The sequence below is a fragment of the Octodon degus genome, unplaced genomic scaffold (genome assembly GCF_000260255.1).
Source record: "Octodon degus isolate 3935 unplaced genomic scaffold, OctDeg1.0 scaffold00044, whole genome shotgun sequence".
NCBI classification, from domain to species: Eukaryota; Metazoa; Chordata; class Mammalia; order Rodentia; family Octodontidae; genus Octodon; species Octodon degus.
The window spans coordinates 843,886-859,420 of NW_004524620.1; the positions used below are offsets into that span (position 1 = coordinate 843,886).

General features: G+C 44.5%; 2 protein-coding genes across 6 annotated transcripts in view; both read left to right on the forward strand.

The window, feature by feature from the left end:
* The window catches only part of Kdm4c (lysine demethylase 4C), a 461,014-nt gene extending 451,543 nt beyond the window's left edge, over positions 1-9,471 (forward strand). For 4 of the 5 annotated variants that reach the window (XM_004631706.2, XM_023715829.1, XM_023715827.1 and 1 more), the window contains 2 exons: positions 4,087-4,179; positions 8,423-9,471. In XM_004631706.2, the coding sequence (XP_004631763.1) occupies positions 4,087-4,179; positions 8,423-8,599 (270 nt within the window). In that variant the 3' untranslated portion in view covers positions 8,600-9,471. The remainder of the gene's footprint in view (positions 1-4,086; positions 4,180-8,422) is intronic. The other variant, XM_023715830.1, reaches the window with a different exon arrangement.
* On the forward strand, positions 1,892-2,518 carry LOC105742244 (SCAN domain-containing protein 1-like). The gene has a single exon (XM_012514847.2). The coding sequence runs from the start codon at positions 1,911-1,913 to the stop codon at positions 2,448-2,450; it is 540 nt and encodes a 179-aa protein (XP_012370301.1). The 5' UTR covers positions 1,892-1,910; the 3' UTR covers positions 2,451-2,518.
* Positions 9,472-15,535: the final 6,064 nt, after the last annotated feature.

Genomic DNA, 15,535 nt, shown 5'->3' on the forward strand with positions numbered 1-15,535 from the left:
AAAATAAAAATAAAACCAATGCAATGGTACATTGGTATTAGATGCAGCCAGTTAGTGTCCTGAAGAGCCAGTGGTTATTAAAGGAGCATTTGTTTAAGAGCACAACTGTCAGGTGAACATTCTGTCACAAGGGAACTCTGCATCATATTAAAGAATGAATTTTAAAATGAAATTGTGTTATTCCTTCTAGAAATAATAATGAGTTAAGCTGAAAAAATGGAGATGACATGAATAGCACATGTACATTTATTTCTTCAGAAAGGTTTTGGATACATTTATTGGAACCAACACATTAGAGTATTTTCAGTAACACTGTGGCAGAAATCAACATTGCAAACTAAATGGTAGAATGAAAACAGGAAGATTGAAGTAAAAAGAGAAAAAAGAAACATGTTCAGGGCTGTTAAGTTGAAAAACAGCTTGCAAATGATAAGACTGCCGGTTTCAGCAGAGAAATTGAAGACCGATAAGAGGCAAGGGCTTAAGTGGAAGAGTGCACTATAAGGCCGTGCATCAAGAATGGGAGCACAGTATAATTAAAAGTGTTCAAAGAAGTTTGAAAATTTTAGGAGAGAACTTTTTTTTGTGGTCTAGAAAACCCAAGGGGAGTAGGGAGGGGGAGAGCTTGCGTATGGGTGTGCGGGCCATGTTCCCTTTTAGTGTGGTGTGTGGGCATATATGCAGGTCATTTTCCTTTTGCAGATGGTGCTAGTGACAGTATTAAGCTGCAGGTTCAGATTACTTATCATATGGTGAGTTCTGGAGCTTCTTTGTGTCAGATTATTCAGACGTAATACACAAGCCACAAGTCAGGCTCATACTGCTGGAGATTTCTGGAAAATAAGCAGCATTTCAAAAAATGCTCATTCAAAAGAAAATAATTACATTTAATTAAATAAAAGTGCAAAAATGAAAGCTTCTTACATGCAGTAAATAGCATCGTGGAATAAGGACACATTGAAAATCAGGCTAATTAGTAATCAGTATGTTAGCTTCAGCTGGATTTATGATGGCCTACCAATGTAAAACTATGGGCATCTTTATAGACTCAATGAAAAAAGTTAAGACTGATATTAAAATTGTCTCTCAACCACAAGTAGTATAAAATTCCCCATTAAATCAAATGGCCTTTTGAGATCATTTTGTATCTTGTGTTTAATTATTCAACTTGACTGTTGACTATGCAAAGGCATTTATAAAAGTAGGTATAACTTAAATACCTAGCTCACAGTGCTTAAATCTTAAGTATATCCTTATAGTCCTGCAGAATAGGTTTTATTGACTCCTATTTTACAAATGGGAGAGAGGCTCAGTAAAAGCATTTTTAATAAGGAAAAGAACAAAAATTGTTAATTTGTTCAAGAGCACTGTACCAGTCACCATTTTACTAAAGAAACTGATATTACCCAAGATACACAGAGTTGGATGAGCAAGCCTTGCGCAGGGAGTCTGCACACTGGAGGCTGAGGGCTACAGGCCAAGGTCTGGAGCCCGCTGCAGAGTCTGTGCAAGTCCACATCTGAAAGCCAGGGGGCTATGTGGGAAGGCAGAAGAGTTGGCCTAAAGGCTGAAGGTGCTAACATGGACGCGCAAGAGTCTGCCCTGGAAGCCAAGAGATGACCTTCAAGCTCAGGGTGAAGACTGGAGCTCCTCCAGGGACGCCCACCCTAGGCTGGGTCTCCTACATCCTAGAATGTGGAATGACTGAGCTGGGTTAGTTAAGCTTCTACACTTCTCAGGTTGACAAAAATCAACCATTAAAAGGACCCAGCTGGTGAAGAGAAGGGTCATAGTTTATTCAGCTGAGTCCCTACAAGGATGAACAGCTGGCCCTGCTTGCCTGGCACTGGCTCTGGTTTTATTGCTTAAAATCCCACAGTGGGGACAAAGAGTGACGCCCAGAGCTGGTCATGGCGGCGACAGAAGCGAGCTTGTCGACCACCGGGAACTCTGCGGCTGTACCGCCTGAGCAGCAGGACAGAGCCGGCGCAAAGTCAGATCTTGAAACTAACTGCGCAGATCCCTCGACCCCAGAAGCCTCCCCGCCTGCCCCCGAGTCCTGCAACCCCAACGCCAAGATCCCCGAAGTGAAGATTACGCCCTCCGCCGCGGCTTCCGCGGTGCTGGAGCTGCCCCTCAGGCCCGCACCCCTGGGTTCTGCGCCGCAGGCCTCAGCCGCCTCGCGCTCCCCGGCGGGCCCCAGCGGCTCGCGGCCAGGCCCCGAGACGTTCCGCCAGCGATTCCGACAGTTCCGCTACCAGGACGCGGCCGGACCCCGAGAAGCGTTCCGGCAGCTGCGGGAGCTCTCTCGCCAGTGGCTGCGGCCAGACATCCGCACCAAGGAGCAGATGGTGGAGATGCTGGTACAGGAGCAGCTGCTGGCCATCCTGCCCGAAGAAACGCGGGCCCGGCGGCTCCAGCGCCGCGCAGACGTGCGCATCCCCGGCTGAGCTGAACTCAACGCTCTTTGGACTGGGGCCATGATGGGTTGGGGCCAGAAGCTGGCACACCACCCAGTGTTAATGAAAGAGTTTTGACAGCTAAAAAAAAAAAATCCCACAGTGCCACATCCTGGGAGACTGCTAGGTGCCTAGCACACAGGGTTGTTGGTCGCCCTATTCCTAGCATTCTTCATTATCTTTTAGTTTTGTCGTTGGCTTTTTCTCGTACAATTTTTGCATTATTTAAAACAAAGTAGGTACACATCGTTCCAGATACACTACCAGATAGTATAATTGAGAAGATTCCTTAGCCTAGAAAAACCATGCCCTTCAGGAAGTGACAGTTGTTATCTTGTGACAGAAACCTAATTTCCCAGTCTAATCATGTTAGCAGTACATCATTAATTTTTTTAAAAAGATGTTTATATATTTTATTTTTCCAACTCCAGAAGATTTTTGTTTATTGACATAACACAGCTACATAGTATAAGTCACATTTTGACCAGAAATACAGGCATATTTTCATTTCTTAGGAGGGAAGAATTCCAGAGTGAGGGGTTGTAGGTCACTTGCCTAGCATGAGCAAGGCCTTAGCTTTACCCTCCAGTACTGCATCAAAACAAAACAGGTATTCAGACAAAGATGTTAGCGATGTCAGAGGTTTTCTAACTAGCCTGAGTGGTTAACACATAAGGTTCTGCTGCTTTGGTTTCTCCTGGCATGAATCAAATTGGAGTGAACCTGAGCCCACACACTCTAGACTTCTGTTTTATCTAGTGTTGTGTGTCCTTTTCCTGACAAAATCTCCTAAATTGTTGAAGAAAATCAGTATGAAATTATTTGCTGCAATTTGGGTGCATGAAAAAAAGTTTTAAACATTTTTTGTTTTAGGTGATAATGTATTTCACATATTCATGAGGTTTACATAGAGAGACTGGGATTTTACTGGCCTGTTTGCATTTGGAAAAAGTGATGTTTGAAAGTTACAACTCTATAAGAACTTGAGAAGTTGCTTTATCCTGGAAGATTCTACATGAATAAATATATGATCTTTCTTTCACAGAAAAGAACAGCTGTCCCTGTTCTGTTTTTGAAGTCTCTTAAATCACAGCACTGACAGGACCAGCTATCTCAGTGCTGAATTTGCCTCTCTCAGATTCTCTAAGAAATCATTTCATCAGTCTGTACTATCCTTTTAGTTGCTATTAGGGATATGCTCTGCATACCTAATATTTTAAGATTCCCATGTTCAATAATGGCTATTTTAAAATATACTTTGGTGGTATGCACATGTACCAACAGAATGATAAATGAAATTGTATGTTCTATGAATATACACTAATAAATTTGAAAGTAAAACTTTCAGTAATTAAAATGTATTTTGTCCTTGGGTGCTGGGGACATAGTTCAATGGTAGGGCACTTGCCCAGAATGTGTGAGGCCCTCAGAACTATAGAAAGTACAAATGTATTTTGTTCTTCGTTTAATAAGGGAAGCTCTTCTTACTTCCTTGAGCAGTGGCTGGTTCTGTTTCTGTTCTGCTTGAGTCCTTTTTACCTGTTTTTACATAGTTAATTGGAACACTTAAAAGTAGTTAACACCGGTTTGTAATATACAAAAATCATGATACCTTCTATTTCACTAGGTTGAATTTGAAGATGGATCCCAGATAGCAATGAAGAGAGAGGACATCTACACGTTAGATGAAGAGCTACCCAAGAGAGTCAAGGCTCGCTTCGTAAGTGCTGGCGAGTTCCACTTGGGATCCCATTAGTGAAGTCCATGTCCTTTCCCTGTGTTTCCTAAGACCTCTAGTAAGCATTCTTGGGCTTTCGGGTTAATTTCAAAGTCCGTACAGTTTTCCCTTATGTTACCCTACTGAATGAGAACCTCATATTTGTCCCAGAACAAGTAAACAAGCACCCATGGTTTCCTTTTCTAATGAAGTCCAGTGACAGCTTTTATGTTAACATCCCTTGATATACAACATGAATATGTCATCTATGCCGAGATGCGGAAGCACGCAAGGATACCATCAGGCTTCGCTGTCTTGTCCAGAGCAGCTGCACTAGAGGGACGTGAGGATGTGGTCTCCAGAGGGCTTACTTGAGCTGATTACTAAAGGAGTTTCAAGAAAGGGAAATACTAGTTTCAACCCTAGTACATGCCATTGTGAGATAAATAAGTATGGATAAATAATCTAAACTGATATTCATAAAAAATATAGTACATAATAATTTAGGTTTTATATTACCGTGTCATGAAATATTTAGTGGACCCTAAAATGAAGTTAGTTTTGCACATTGAGAATTATGTGTTCTGCATCTGTAAGATGATAAATCTTTTAAATAAATGACACCCTTCTGATGTACTTCTCTGTGATGGTAGTCACTATAGGTGATTGATTATTTTGGAAAAACCAAGAGTTTCCTAAGACTTTGGTTCACATATTCAACACCTTTTCCTCTCGTTTGGAGCCCTGCCTCAGGGTTACTGCAGCAGGCGACACTGACTTTCCCTCTCACCTGCATGGGGAGAAGGTCCTTCACAGGATAGTAGCCAGCAAGGAGTGTTAAAAATGGCACTGCTATCCACCAATGATAAGTGTGGCACGGGGGTCCACACACTCGTGGGTAGCCTAGCCAGCAGGTGATAGCTGCAAAGACAAAAAAAAAAAAGGTGCCTATTGTAAGGATACCATCCAAGGGGCCAGAGAGATGGCTCAGTAGAATAAGCGCTTCCCTGGCAAGTGCAAGGGTCTGAGTTCAATCTCCAGTTCCACAAAAAAAAAAAAAAAAAAAGCTACCATCCAAGTTGCAAAAAGCCTATGTTAACTTGTCTGTGTTTTAAGATCTTGAAATTTCTCAAAAACCTTTCAGGATGTTAGAGACCACTGCTCCCTCTCCATGTTTCTGTCTCCCACGACCCCCTGCCCACCCCATCCTCCTCATCCTTTCCTAGTACCTAGAAATTCAGAGGTAGAGAACTGTGTAGGTGGCTTCTGGTTTTCTGATCCGTGTGTGTGGCTGAGCCTCGGCAGCCGAATTGTGTAGATTTCACATACTGTTTTTTAATCACATTAGGAGACAGCACTTTGCTCTCTGCACTGATGGTAATTTCTTTGTTCTACTAGTAGATCTGGCTCCAATACCAGGATGCCTTCTCAGGTGGTTTTATCTGAACACAGCTATGAGTTTTCTCAGGTCTCTGCTCTGAGCAAGTGTGCTTTTGTATACTTTGTTTTTAATTCTTAGAATATTTTTACTTTTTAAAAAAGCAATGCAAAATAGATAAAATCTATAAATCATAGCTGTTATGCCAAACAACTGAGTAGTAGAAAATAACCTTCTGGCACAAAGGCTCGGATTACTGTGTCCATTCTCCACCCTGCTGTTCCTTGGCCGAGAGACCAGCTGCGCTCTGTTCTCCCCACCTGCCTTTCCTTCAGGTGGGTGAACAACCCCCTCGCCCTTGGGTCCTCTGCCTGTGACTGCAAATTTTTTCTAGTTGGTGAAACAAATCTAATTGGAAAACTCACTGGTGGAAGGTATTTTGTGGTTAGAGAAATCATTTTCATCTTCTGAGGAGGTAGGTTAGCACCCTTCTTCACGGTTAACACCCTTCGTGTTTTAATGACTTAGGCCCACCCAGCCTCCAGCTGGTGGGGGAAGAAATTTCAAAAGTCAGCAGTCCACCTCAAGATGTGCTTTATTCTTTTCACTCACTTCAGAAACAGCCCCATTACCTTTTATTGTCTCGCAGAATAACCATGGCAACGGTGCATAATTAACTAGGGCTCCTGGTAAATTGGCTTTATTATTAAGTTGGAGAGCCCGACTTTTGCTGTTCTGCAGTGGCACCACTTGCATGGATGTTTTATTTTCTCCTTTGATAACTCCAGCATTTCCAAACGTGAATGATTTCTCAGAGAAGTACTTTGCCAAGAACGAATGTAACATGTTTTTTTCCTAATGCAGAGGGTACCCAACCAAGCCAGGATCCTCATTTTCTTCCTGGATGCAACTGGGTAGTGTCTGCCACCAACTGTGGAGGTAGCTGTTACCCTGTGTGATCTTCTCATGAGCAGGAGGGGAACAGGCATAGCTGTGCACTTGGGCTCCTGTTTTAGTTTTCTGGCTTATGTCTATTTGCTTGTCTTTCGTTGCCATGTGTTTTCAAATCTGAAACTGGACTGCCACCAGTCAGGGCAGATGATCGTTTGAGGTGTGTTGTGCATTACTGTTATAAGTCACCCAGCTTACTGAAGATCAACAGGGAATGTACTTCAGGTGACAGCACAGGGAGCTAAAAAGCAAGAAGAGTGCTTGTGCTCTATGCTTTGGCTTTCCCTGAGTATCGTGGGAGAAGCCTGTACAGTGTCCTCAGCACTTACTGAACAGTGCTGCTCCCTGAGTTCTGGGTATGTAACCTAGTCTTAGGAGCACCAAAAATTTGGGACATGGTTCCTTTCACCTTCAAGGAACACCTGGCAGGGAGACATTTACTTACCCCTTGTCTCTCACCGGCTGCATTCTGGCTCACTGATGTGGGGCCTACAGGATCTCAAGCTTGCTGTGGCAGAGAAGAGAATATCTTCCACAACAGAGGAGCATGAGGCCCTTTGCCAGAGACGTGTGCTCTGGAACAGGAGCAGTTCAGTCTGTCTGAGATGGGCGTGGAATTATGCCACATTGTGTGTGTGCAGCCTCAGGACAGTGTATGGCACCTTGCCGGCTGTAGGGCTACTGAAAGATTATAAGCCGGGACACATAGCCATGTGCAGTCATGATGAGCTTTCTACCATTGGTTTGGTGGGAGACAATTTGAGGCTGTGGCTTTGTTATGGTGCTTTGGTAGAGGAATTGTGAAGGCCTGCATGACAAGGTTGGGAGGGCAGCAGGGTAGTGGAGGGCAGGGCCCTGCTCGGAATCCAGGCACAAGGAGAGTCTGCAATGGGTCATAGATTTTTGGCCAGTGTAACTGGATGGGTGAGGGTGATAGTGCTACATACAGAATGCAGGAAGTTCTGTGATGGGGGAAGAAGAGGAGAGTTTAGTTTAACAGGGTACTCTGAAGTACATTGGAGTGCCTGCTGGGCAGGTGCATGCAGGCCTGAACACAGGCGATGGGAACTATGAGGAGAGGTGCAAGTGTCCTTGCAGTAGAGACAAGCCCTGAAACCACAAGCATGCACTCCAAGGCCAGAGCAGCACTCCCGGAGAGGAAAGGACTGACCACACAACCCCAGCAGCGTTAGAGTGGGGTAAGAGGGAACCCCTCAGCCGGGGGTGGTGGTGCATGCCTACAGTCCCAGCACTGGGAAGGCTGAGGCAGGAGGATCACATGAGTTCAAGGGCATCCCGGGCTACACAGTGAGTCCAAGGCCAGCCTGACCTACATAGCGAGACCCTGCTTCAGGAAAAAAAAAAACAAAGAAAAAAGAAAAGGAACCCGTGCAACATCAAAAATGAACAATAGGAAAAGGAGGAGGAAGGGCTTACGAGACAGCAAAGAAGAAAGCATCAAGCAGTAGTTAGTGACATAATAGTCATTAAGTTTAGGATATAAAAGCCTTATAGACCTCACAAGTAGGATTTTAACAAGGATAGTCTCAAGGAAGTGATGGGGCAAAGACCAAATGTAAATAGGAACAAGGCTGAATTAGAAATGACTGTTGACGCATGTGCCAGAAGCCTGGTTAGGCCAGAGTGGAGGAGAAATGAATGAGGGAGGCTCATGGTGAGAAGATTTTTCTGCTTTAGTTTGAGGAAGGTCCCTGGGAGTGAGAGGTCACATGGATTGGAGACCTTGGAGGACAGGGGGCCAAGGCAGCTGCCTGTGGGGGCATGGCAGGGAGAACCAGAGCCCTGGGTGGGGCCCTCTTACTCTAAACTAGATCCTGGTCTCTACCCCTTGGGGAATCAGATCTTTGTTCAGTCCTGTGATTGTCAGGTGCCACAGGTAACCCTGGCTGCTTTTAGTCCACAGCCTCTGACATGCGATTTGAAGACACATTTTATGGAGCAGACATAATCCAAGGAGAGAGGAAGAGGCAAAGGGTGCTCAGCTCCAGGTTTAAAAATGAATATGTGGATGACCCTGTGTACCGCACTTTTCTGAAGAGCTCTTTCCAGAAGAAATGTCAGAAGAGACAGTAGTCTACACACAGTGCTGCAGGCAACAGACCACAGCTGGGCTGGAAGACGGGAAAGCAAGGGCAGCCTGGGGACTGTGCCACTTTCCTTGCTGGGGTGGGTGGCTGGGGGTTCCACGGCAGTGGTAAACCAGGCTGCCAGCTTTGGTCACTGGAGTACTCGTACTCGTAGTTGGATTCTGCAACCTAAAGTCATCCCCAAGTCTTGTTTTATTTGCGAACAGTTACCTTCTATGATCCCAAAGAGTTTTCTAAGTGAAAGGATACAATAGTGAGTGACCCACTAGCAAAAGCCACTGCCAGAGGGAAGGTCGTCCCGCGTGCAGCTCAGGCCCCTATCAGGAACCATGCGCCTTCCCTCCTGACCCGGCAGGCAGGCGCAGCCTCCTACCCACGTGGGAGGTGATAATTTATATATTTTTCAGTCAGGGAAGGACTCTCACTTATTTGTTTCAAATGGCAGTTTTTATAAAACATTTTTAAAACACAAATGGCATGTATGGTAATGAGACTTACCCGTATGCTATCCGTATTCCCTTGTACAGTACTTTTACATTTTTTATATTCCTGTTGCTTTTGATTGTGTCCAATGAGAACTGAGTTGGCCTTTGTGAAATCAAATTTTTGGCTCTTGAGGAAGAATTCTTAGGAATTCTGTGAGAATTTTATATATTCAAAGAGGGAGATCTGGGGCTGTTATTTTTAAACACTTTTTTTCATAATACCTATTCTAAGTAGATATTTATAAAGTGTTTCTTTCATTATGTGTTTGTAAAATTAGAGTTTAAATAAATATGCTTTGATGCATAGTTTTGAACTAATGTAAGATTTTTCTTTTTAAAACAGCCTGAAAATGTACTAGTGTTTAAAAATAAAGATTTCCATTTTCTCCTATCCTGTCTTCTGACTTATTTATCTTGGCTTAAACCAATTTTGAAAACATGTTTTCTTGAGGAACTATCAAAATATACTGCCACCCAGGCTTTTCAGGCCCTTTTTCTGGCAGGTAACTTTATGTAGCTGTGAGGGTGTCTGTGGTGGTTTGTGTGGAGAAGGGCCTGTTGCCTGCAGACAGCTGCAGCTGCAAGATTTCCTTCACTGCAGCCTTCGAGGTCCCAGGTATCTTTGCAAGGAGATGCTGGGGTCCTTCTCTCACCTTACAGATGAAGAGTGCCAGGAAGGGTAGGCCTTAACTCTGCTTCCTCATGAGAACCGTGGCCCTGCTGTATATCACACGTGCAGAGCTGGGATGGCCTGTGGCAGGAAGCAGTGCTGTAGCCAGCTCACAGGTCCTCAGGTTGCTTGAGGTGGGCAGGGCCTCTGCTGAGCAACTGTGCTAACCTTGGCTTTCGTGTGCCTCCCAGCAGCCTCGTGGAGCAGGTGGGCTGACTGCAGTGTTCCTCACAGGGCAGTGGCAGAGTCAGGAGAGCAAGCTGACTGAGTGCATTCAGGCCTCTTGTGTTGTTGTTGTTTGCCATATCATGAGTGAAAGCCCGGATCCAGGGTTGGCAGGTCACTTCACAGTCCCACATCCAGGAGTATAGGGCAGAAGGCGACGTGCCAGACCAGTGACTGCAGGGCCGTGGCCCACCTTGCGTGTGGGCTCAGTGTCAGTGCTCACTTTCCTCAGTGCCTTGTGGATGACCTTGGGACTGGGATGTAGCTCACCGGCCTCCTTTCCACAGTCTGAGCACTTGACACTGCTTGCAGAGTCCTGTACTTTATCAAGTCATCAAGCTTGAATTTTCTATGGTTGGGTTGTAAATGGAGCCGACCTGCTCTTTTCACAATAGGCCAAGAAAGTAAGCCTGGGTAAGACATTAAGAGGAATTGTTCTAAATAAGATCATTTATTCTGTACAAGTTTGCTTGTCAGCAAGATTTCTGATTGGCTGCCATGGGGAGAAAATGTGCAGAGCCTTATGTAATCTCAAATACAGCTGTTCTTTATGGTCTCAACGAATGCTCCTATAGCCAAGTACAGCTGTATATGGCCCTAGAAAATAGTCCTAGTGACAAATATATGCTGGCTCGCACGAAGGGCACCTTTGTTTTACTGCTTTCTGCATAAAGTGATTATTAGCTGTATGACCAGACAGACCACGAAAGCATTTTCACTTACTGTATGACACCTTCATTGTAATTTTAATTTCTGCATTGCTCTAACTGCATTTTTGTTGTGTATATGTAGCATGAAATCTATTAAAGTCTTTGGAGTAATAAAAAAATTGCTTAACTGTGACAGTTCTAATGTACTACTAATTGCAAACCTTTTCTCTGGAAGTTAAGAGATTAGTAAAAGCCGCGTGGCGTATTTCACAACATTTTAATTCCTTTATGTGTGTTTGGAATGACAATATGATCCTTGTCAGTTTACTTTCATTAAGTGACTTCCCTTTTAGTTCAGCTGTAGAGAAACTGAGAAGAAACGACTGCTGACAGATTGCACAGCTCCTCCGCACATACTGCAGACTTGTGTCGGGTGAAAGTACATGCCAGTGAGGACATTCAGAACATAAGCTGTGCACAGCGAGTGCGGCTGCAGCTTCTCCCTCCGCTCATCTGATGTGAAGCAAGACCCTTCGTGCCGCTGTCACTGTAAATGTCCGGAGGGACTTCTGAATAATCACTGGAATACTATCTGCTACATGATAACACCGTGCTTCTTTTTTGCCTTTAAGTAAAAGGGATCTGAAATGAAACAATCTTCTTTTTAGATATAAATCAGCTCCTTAAACTTGGATCTAACCAGAGATCCTGAGGCATTCTCATTACATGAAGTAATTGCTTACTCGCAAGACTCAATTGACTACAAAGTCTTTCTGAGAGTTCAGATGTGCAGTCATCTGAAATGTTCTACATCCTCTTAGCCAGCAAACGGTAGGAAACATAGCCCCGACCATTGAGGAAAATGATTCCTGTGCTCTGAGGAGGCCTAGCCTCTGCAGCAAAGGGGCGGAGGGCCCAAGTACTCCATGTCAGTCCTTAGAAGGTTGAGCAACCCTGAGGCAAGAGCCTTGTGCAGTTGATACTGGTGATGCACTGGGCACCTGTGCGTACACCAGCCTTAGTACTGTTTATCTGAGTTAAGCTTTCTGATAGAGCAGCAAAGTATCATTACCCTCTTTTATGGAGTGAGGCGAAGGCACCAAGAGGTTAAGCAATTTGTATTAATCAACTTAATGCATGAGGAAGAAAAGGATTTTCAACCTGACCCAATCCAAAGACATTGGGTCAGCAAGAATCTTAAACTCCAAAGAAAGGTTAGTGCTAGAGATGCAAATGTGGGAAGCATCGCCATTATTGGTGAGCAGCTTTGTTTCCAGGGCCTTCCAGTACTCTTCTGGTCTGCTTTATTTGCATGCATCCTGAGGCAACCCTGGAAACACACCATCCTACTCTTCAGCCCACTGCTGCAGCCTTGGGCACCTAGGACCTGCAGCTGTCATCAACACAGGAACAGTGAAGTGTCAGACAGTGCTAGCAACACCAACAGAGGCATCACCAATGGCCAGTTCACTTGCAGTCACTCATCTTTATAGTTATTCTTACCGAGTAATAATCTGCCTCAACCAGAACAAGTTCTCACTTTTTGATGGGACAAAATAACTTACTGTTAAGGGCAAAGGTTTAGTTGGAAGCCAGAGATAAAAGACCTAAAGGAAGTAATTGGTGGAGGAATCGGTATGAGAATTAAATATTTGAGGTGACCGATATGACAGTTATGCTGACATGACTGGTATATTTTATATACATTTTAATGATTTTGCAGTACTGGGTCCAGGCCCCTCACACTGAGCTACATTCCCAGCGCATTTTTAAATTTTTTATTTTAAAACAGTGTCTCCCTAAGTTGACCAGGCTGGGTTGGGACTTTGATCTTCCTACATGAGCCTCCTACAGCTCTCAAATTATAGTCATGTACCACCATGTCTGGTTTATGTACATGCATTAATATATTATCACAGCATAAATATACAGGGTGACCAAAATATCCAGCTACTGCTACTCCTGAGTACCATCTGAACAAAAGACATTATTAAAAACTATGTTGGTGTGTCCTCATCCCCTTCTTCACCAGATAGAGACTTGTGCAACTTCTGACTCTTCTTCAGTCAAAATGGCCAGGAGAGGTAAATGTTTGAAATTGCTTCAGGACATTGAGGGAGGCAGTGTTGATGGCTCAACGAAAGACAAAGGATGACTTCCAGGTCTGCTTCAACAAGTGGGGAGAAGAATGGACTAAGTAAGTGTATTTGAAGTATTTTGAGGGAGACTAATACCTTTCATTGTAATTTAAGCATTTGCCATATTTTTTTAAATCATACTTCATTGGTATAATTACTGTGTGTTGGTATTTAAAAAGAACAGAGGTGGCATGGTTGACCTTACACAAGAGAAGAAAGATTACATCCAGAAAGGCCAAACTCCTAATTTTAAGAACAGTGAAGATAGAGTACCTTTAATGTAAGGTACAGGATATGAGAAACCTGCAGGTGTTGAATGCCTTCTGTCAACTTGTGAATTGTATAAGGAAGAGAGTTGATGTCCAGGGAGAGGTAGACTAGGAGAATATGGAGAAATGTAGAAATTGGGTGGCTGTGGGTGACAGCCCAATGGTAGCACCCAGAGATCCACACCCAGTCCCCAAGACCTGTAAATACATCACATTGCATAGCAAAGGTACTTGGTAGATGCTGTCGTGTTGGGGATCTTGAGAAGGAGGGCGTCACCCTGCATTAGTTCATTGTAATCTGAAGGAATCCTAAACAGTGGCAGGAAGGACAGAGATGGAACTTACTGATGGAAGCCATCCACTTCGAAGGTAAAGGAAGAGGCAGAGTCAAGGAACACAGGTGAATTCTGGCAGCTGGGAAAGGCAAGGAAAAGTGTGTAGAACCAGCCCTTGCTGGCACCTTGACCTTGGTGAATCTCTGATTTCTGGTTTCTGAAACTGTATCAGAGTGCATTTGTGTTGTTTTCAGCTCCTGAGTTTGTGGCAGTTTGTAACAGCATCAATAGAAGACTGAGATGACTGCTGAGCAGCTGTGGTAGGGAGGTGGGGAGCCGGCTGCCAAGATGAGGAGCAGCGTGGGGTGCAGTCATGGGACTGGAGGGAGGCTGACTATCACTGCGCTAAATCAATTTACCTTGAGTTTTGTAATTGATGACCCATAGGCTACACAATTTACCCTTCTAAAGTATATAGTCCAATGTTTTTCAATGTACTCATTTGTGCATCTGTTAATCCAGTTTACTAGTTTTCACTGTGCAGCTTCCATTCTGACTTAATACTACGACATTCTATGTTTCTGCTGCGGTTCTGAGGACATAAGAGGCATAAGGTGGATATTTTCACAAGAATATATTCTTGAGCACGAAAAGCTCTTCTGAATGTCCCATTTATTATACTTGTCGATTTGAGAAGAGCATATAGCTGGCCAGATGGAGGCTAGCCTCCTGATTTGGTCAGGTTCACAGCCGTGGGACAGATCATGGAGGTTCCTTACTATGCAGGACAGATTGCCAGTGGGGAGAGCACATCCTGGCCACAGAGCTGCCTGTGACAGCCAGACCCACAGGCTGCAGTGAACCTGGTCTTGAGATGGGGGAGACTCAGGAGTGGAGGGGTTGCATCCTCTGGCCCCATCCTCAGTGGGCCTCTCATGACTTTCCCTTAAGAGTCCAAGGTGTCCAAGAGAGCTCAGCTTCCTCTGGCCACCACATCTATGTCCTTGCCAGGGTGCGAGGTGACCTCAGGAGTGGATTCAAACTCAAACAACAATCCATAATATTCCAGATCAAAACTCCTTTCCCTCTTCTTCTTCCTTTGTGCCCAGGAGAGTTTTCAGAACTCTTTAAAAACTCATTTCTAAGCAGAATTTGACCTGACTTGACTATATTATGGAACTGTTTATATTTCTTAGCCATTTAGTGTAAGTATTCAAACATACTACTGCAGACTATTCATGTGGGGCAGTGATGGCTGGGAACCTTAAAAATGAGTACCCAGCTGCAACCCTAAACCCACTTACCACGAAGTGCCAACACTGCTATTAAACCTAAATACTAAGGTTTTAATTGTGAAAAACCAACTCAAACATTAACATCTTTTGTCTTAAATAACATGTACCACCAGTGATGTGAGATATGGGTATTAGGTCATATAGTAAGAAATTACCTTCCAGAATCCTAAAAATTTTGAATTTACACAAAACATATCTAGCCAGCTCCAAGACTTATTTTAGGTGCACTCTTATGAACTCCTGACCCCCACCCTGCATGGGGCCACTCAGTCTCTGTGGCCCTGGGACATTGGAGCTGTAGGTTCTCTAGCTCTCCACCCCAGCACCTGCACTGGCCATCCCCGATTCTCAGCCCTCCACACTTGGAGTAAGCCACTCTGCCAGCTTCCCTGGCTCCCCATTGGCAAATGTGAACCAACTCCCTGATCCTCCCCACTATCCACCTATCCTGTTGGTTCTCTGGAAAATGCTGATAAATATATTGGGCTAGAGCCTGAAGACATTTGCCTTAGCTTTATTCACTAAATGAGCATCATCAAGCAATCACAGCACTATGGACCAAAGGCAGGGACGTTGCCAGTTGAAGTTAACTGTGGACACAGTAGGGCCTGGGGAGGGAAAATGGCAGCATTGTGCCATTCAGGTAGCTGCTCGTGGCAAGGGCCAAGTGTCAGCAGCTGCCGAGAAGGCTTATCTTCCCACGCACTCGCCCTCCTCAACAGTCTGCTCCTTCTTCCCTACCCCTAGAGAGTAGAGCCTCCCCTACCCACCCAGCTACAGAGGAGGAGTTGGGGCCATCTATTCAGAAAGAAGCTTCACTTATTTGCCCAAAGGAGGGAGTGTCTTAGATTTGAAAGGCTGGAAATTGAAATGTCTGTTCAGTCCGGAAAATGCCCTGCGCTGCGGCCTGGAGGC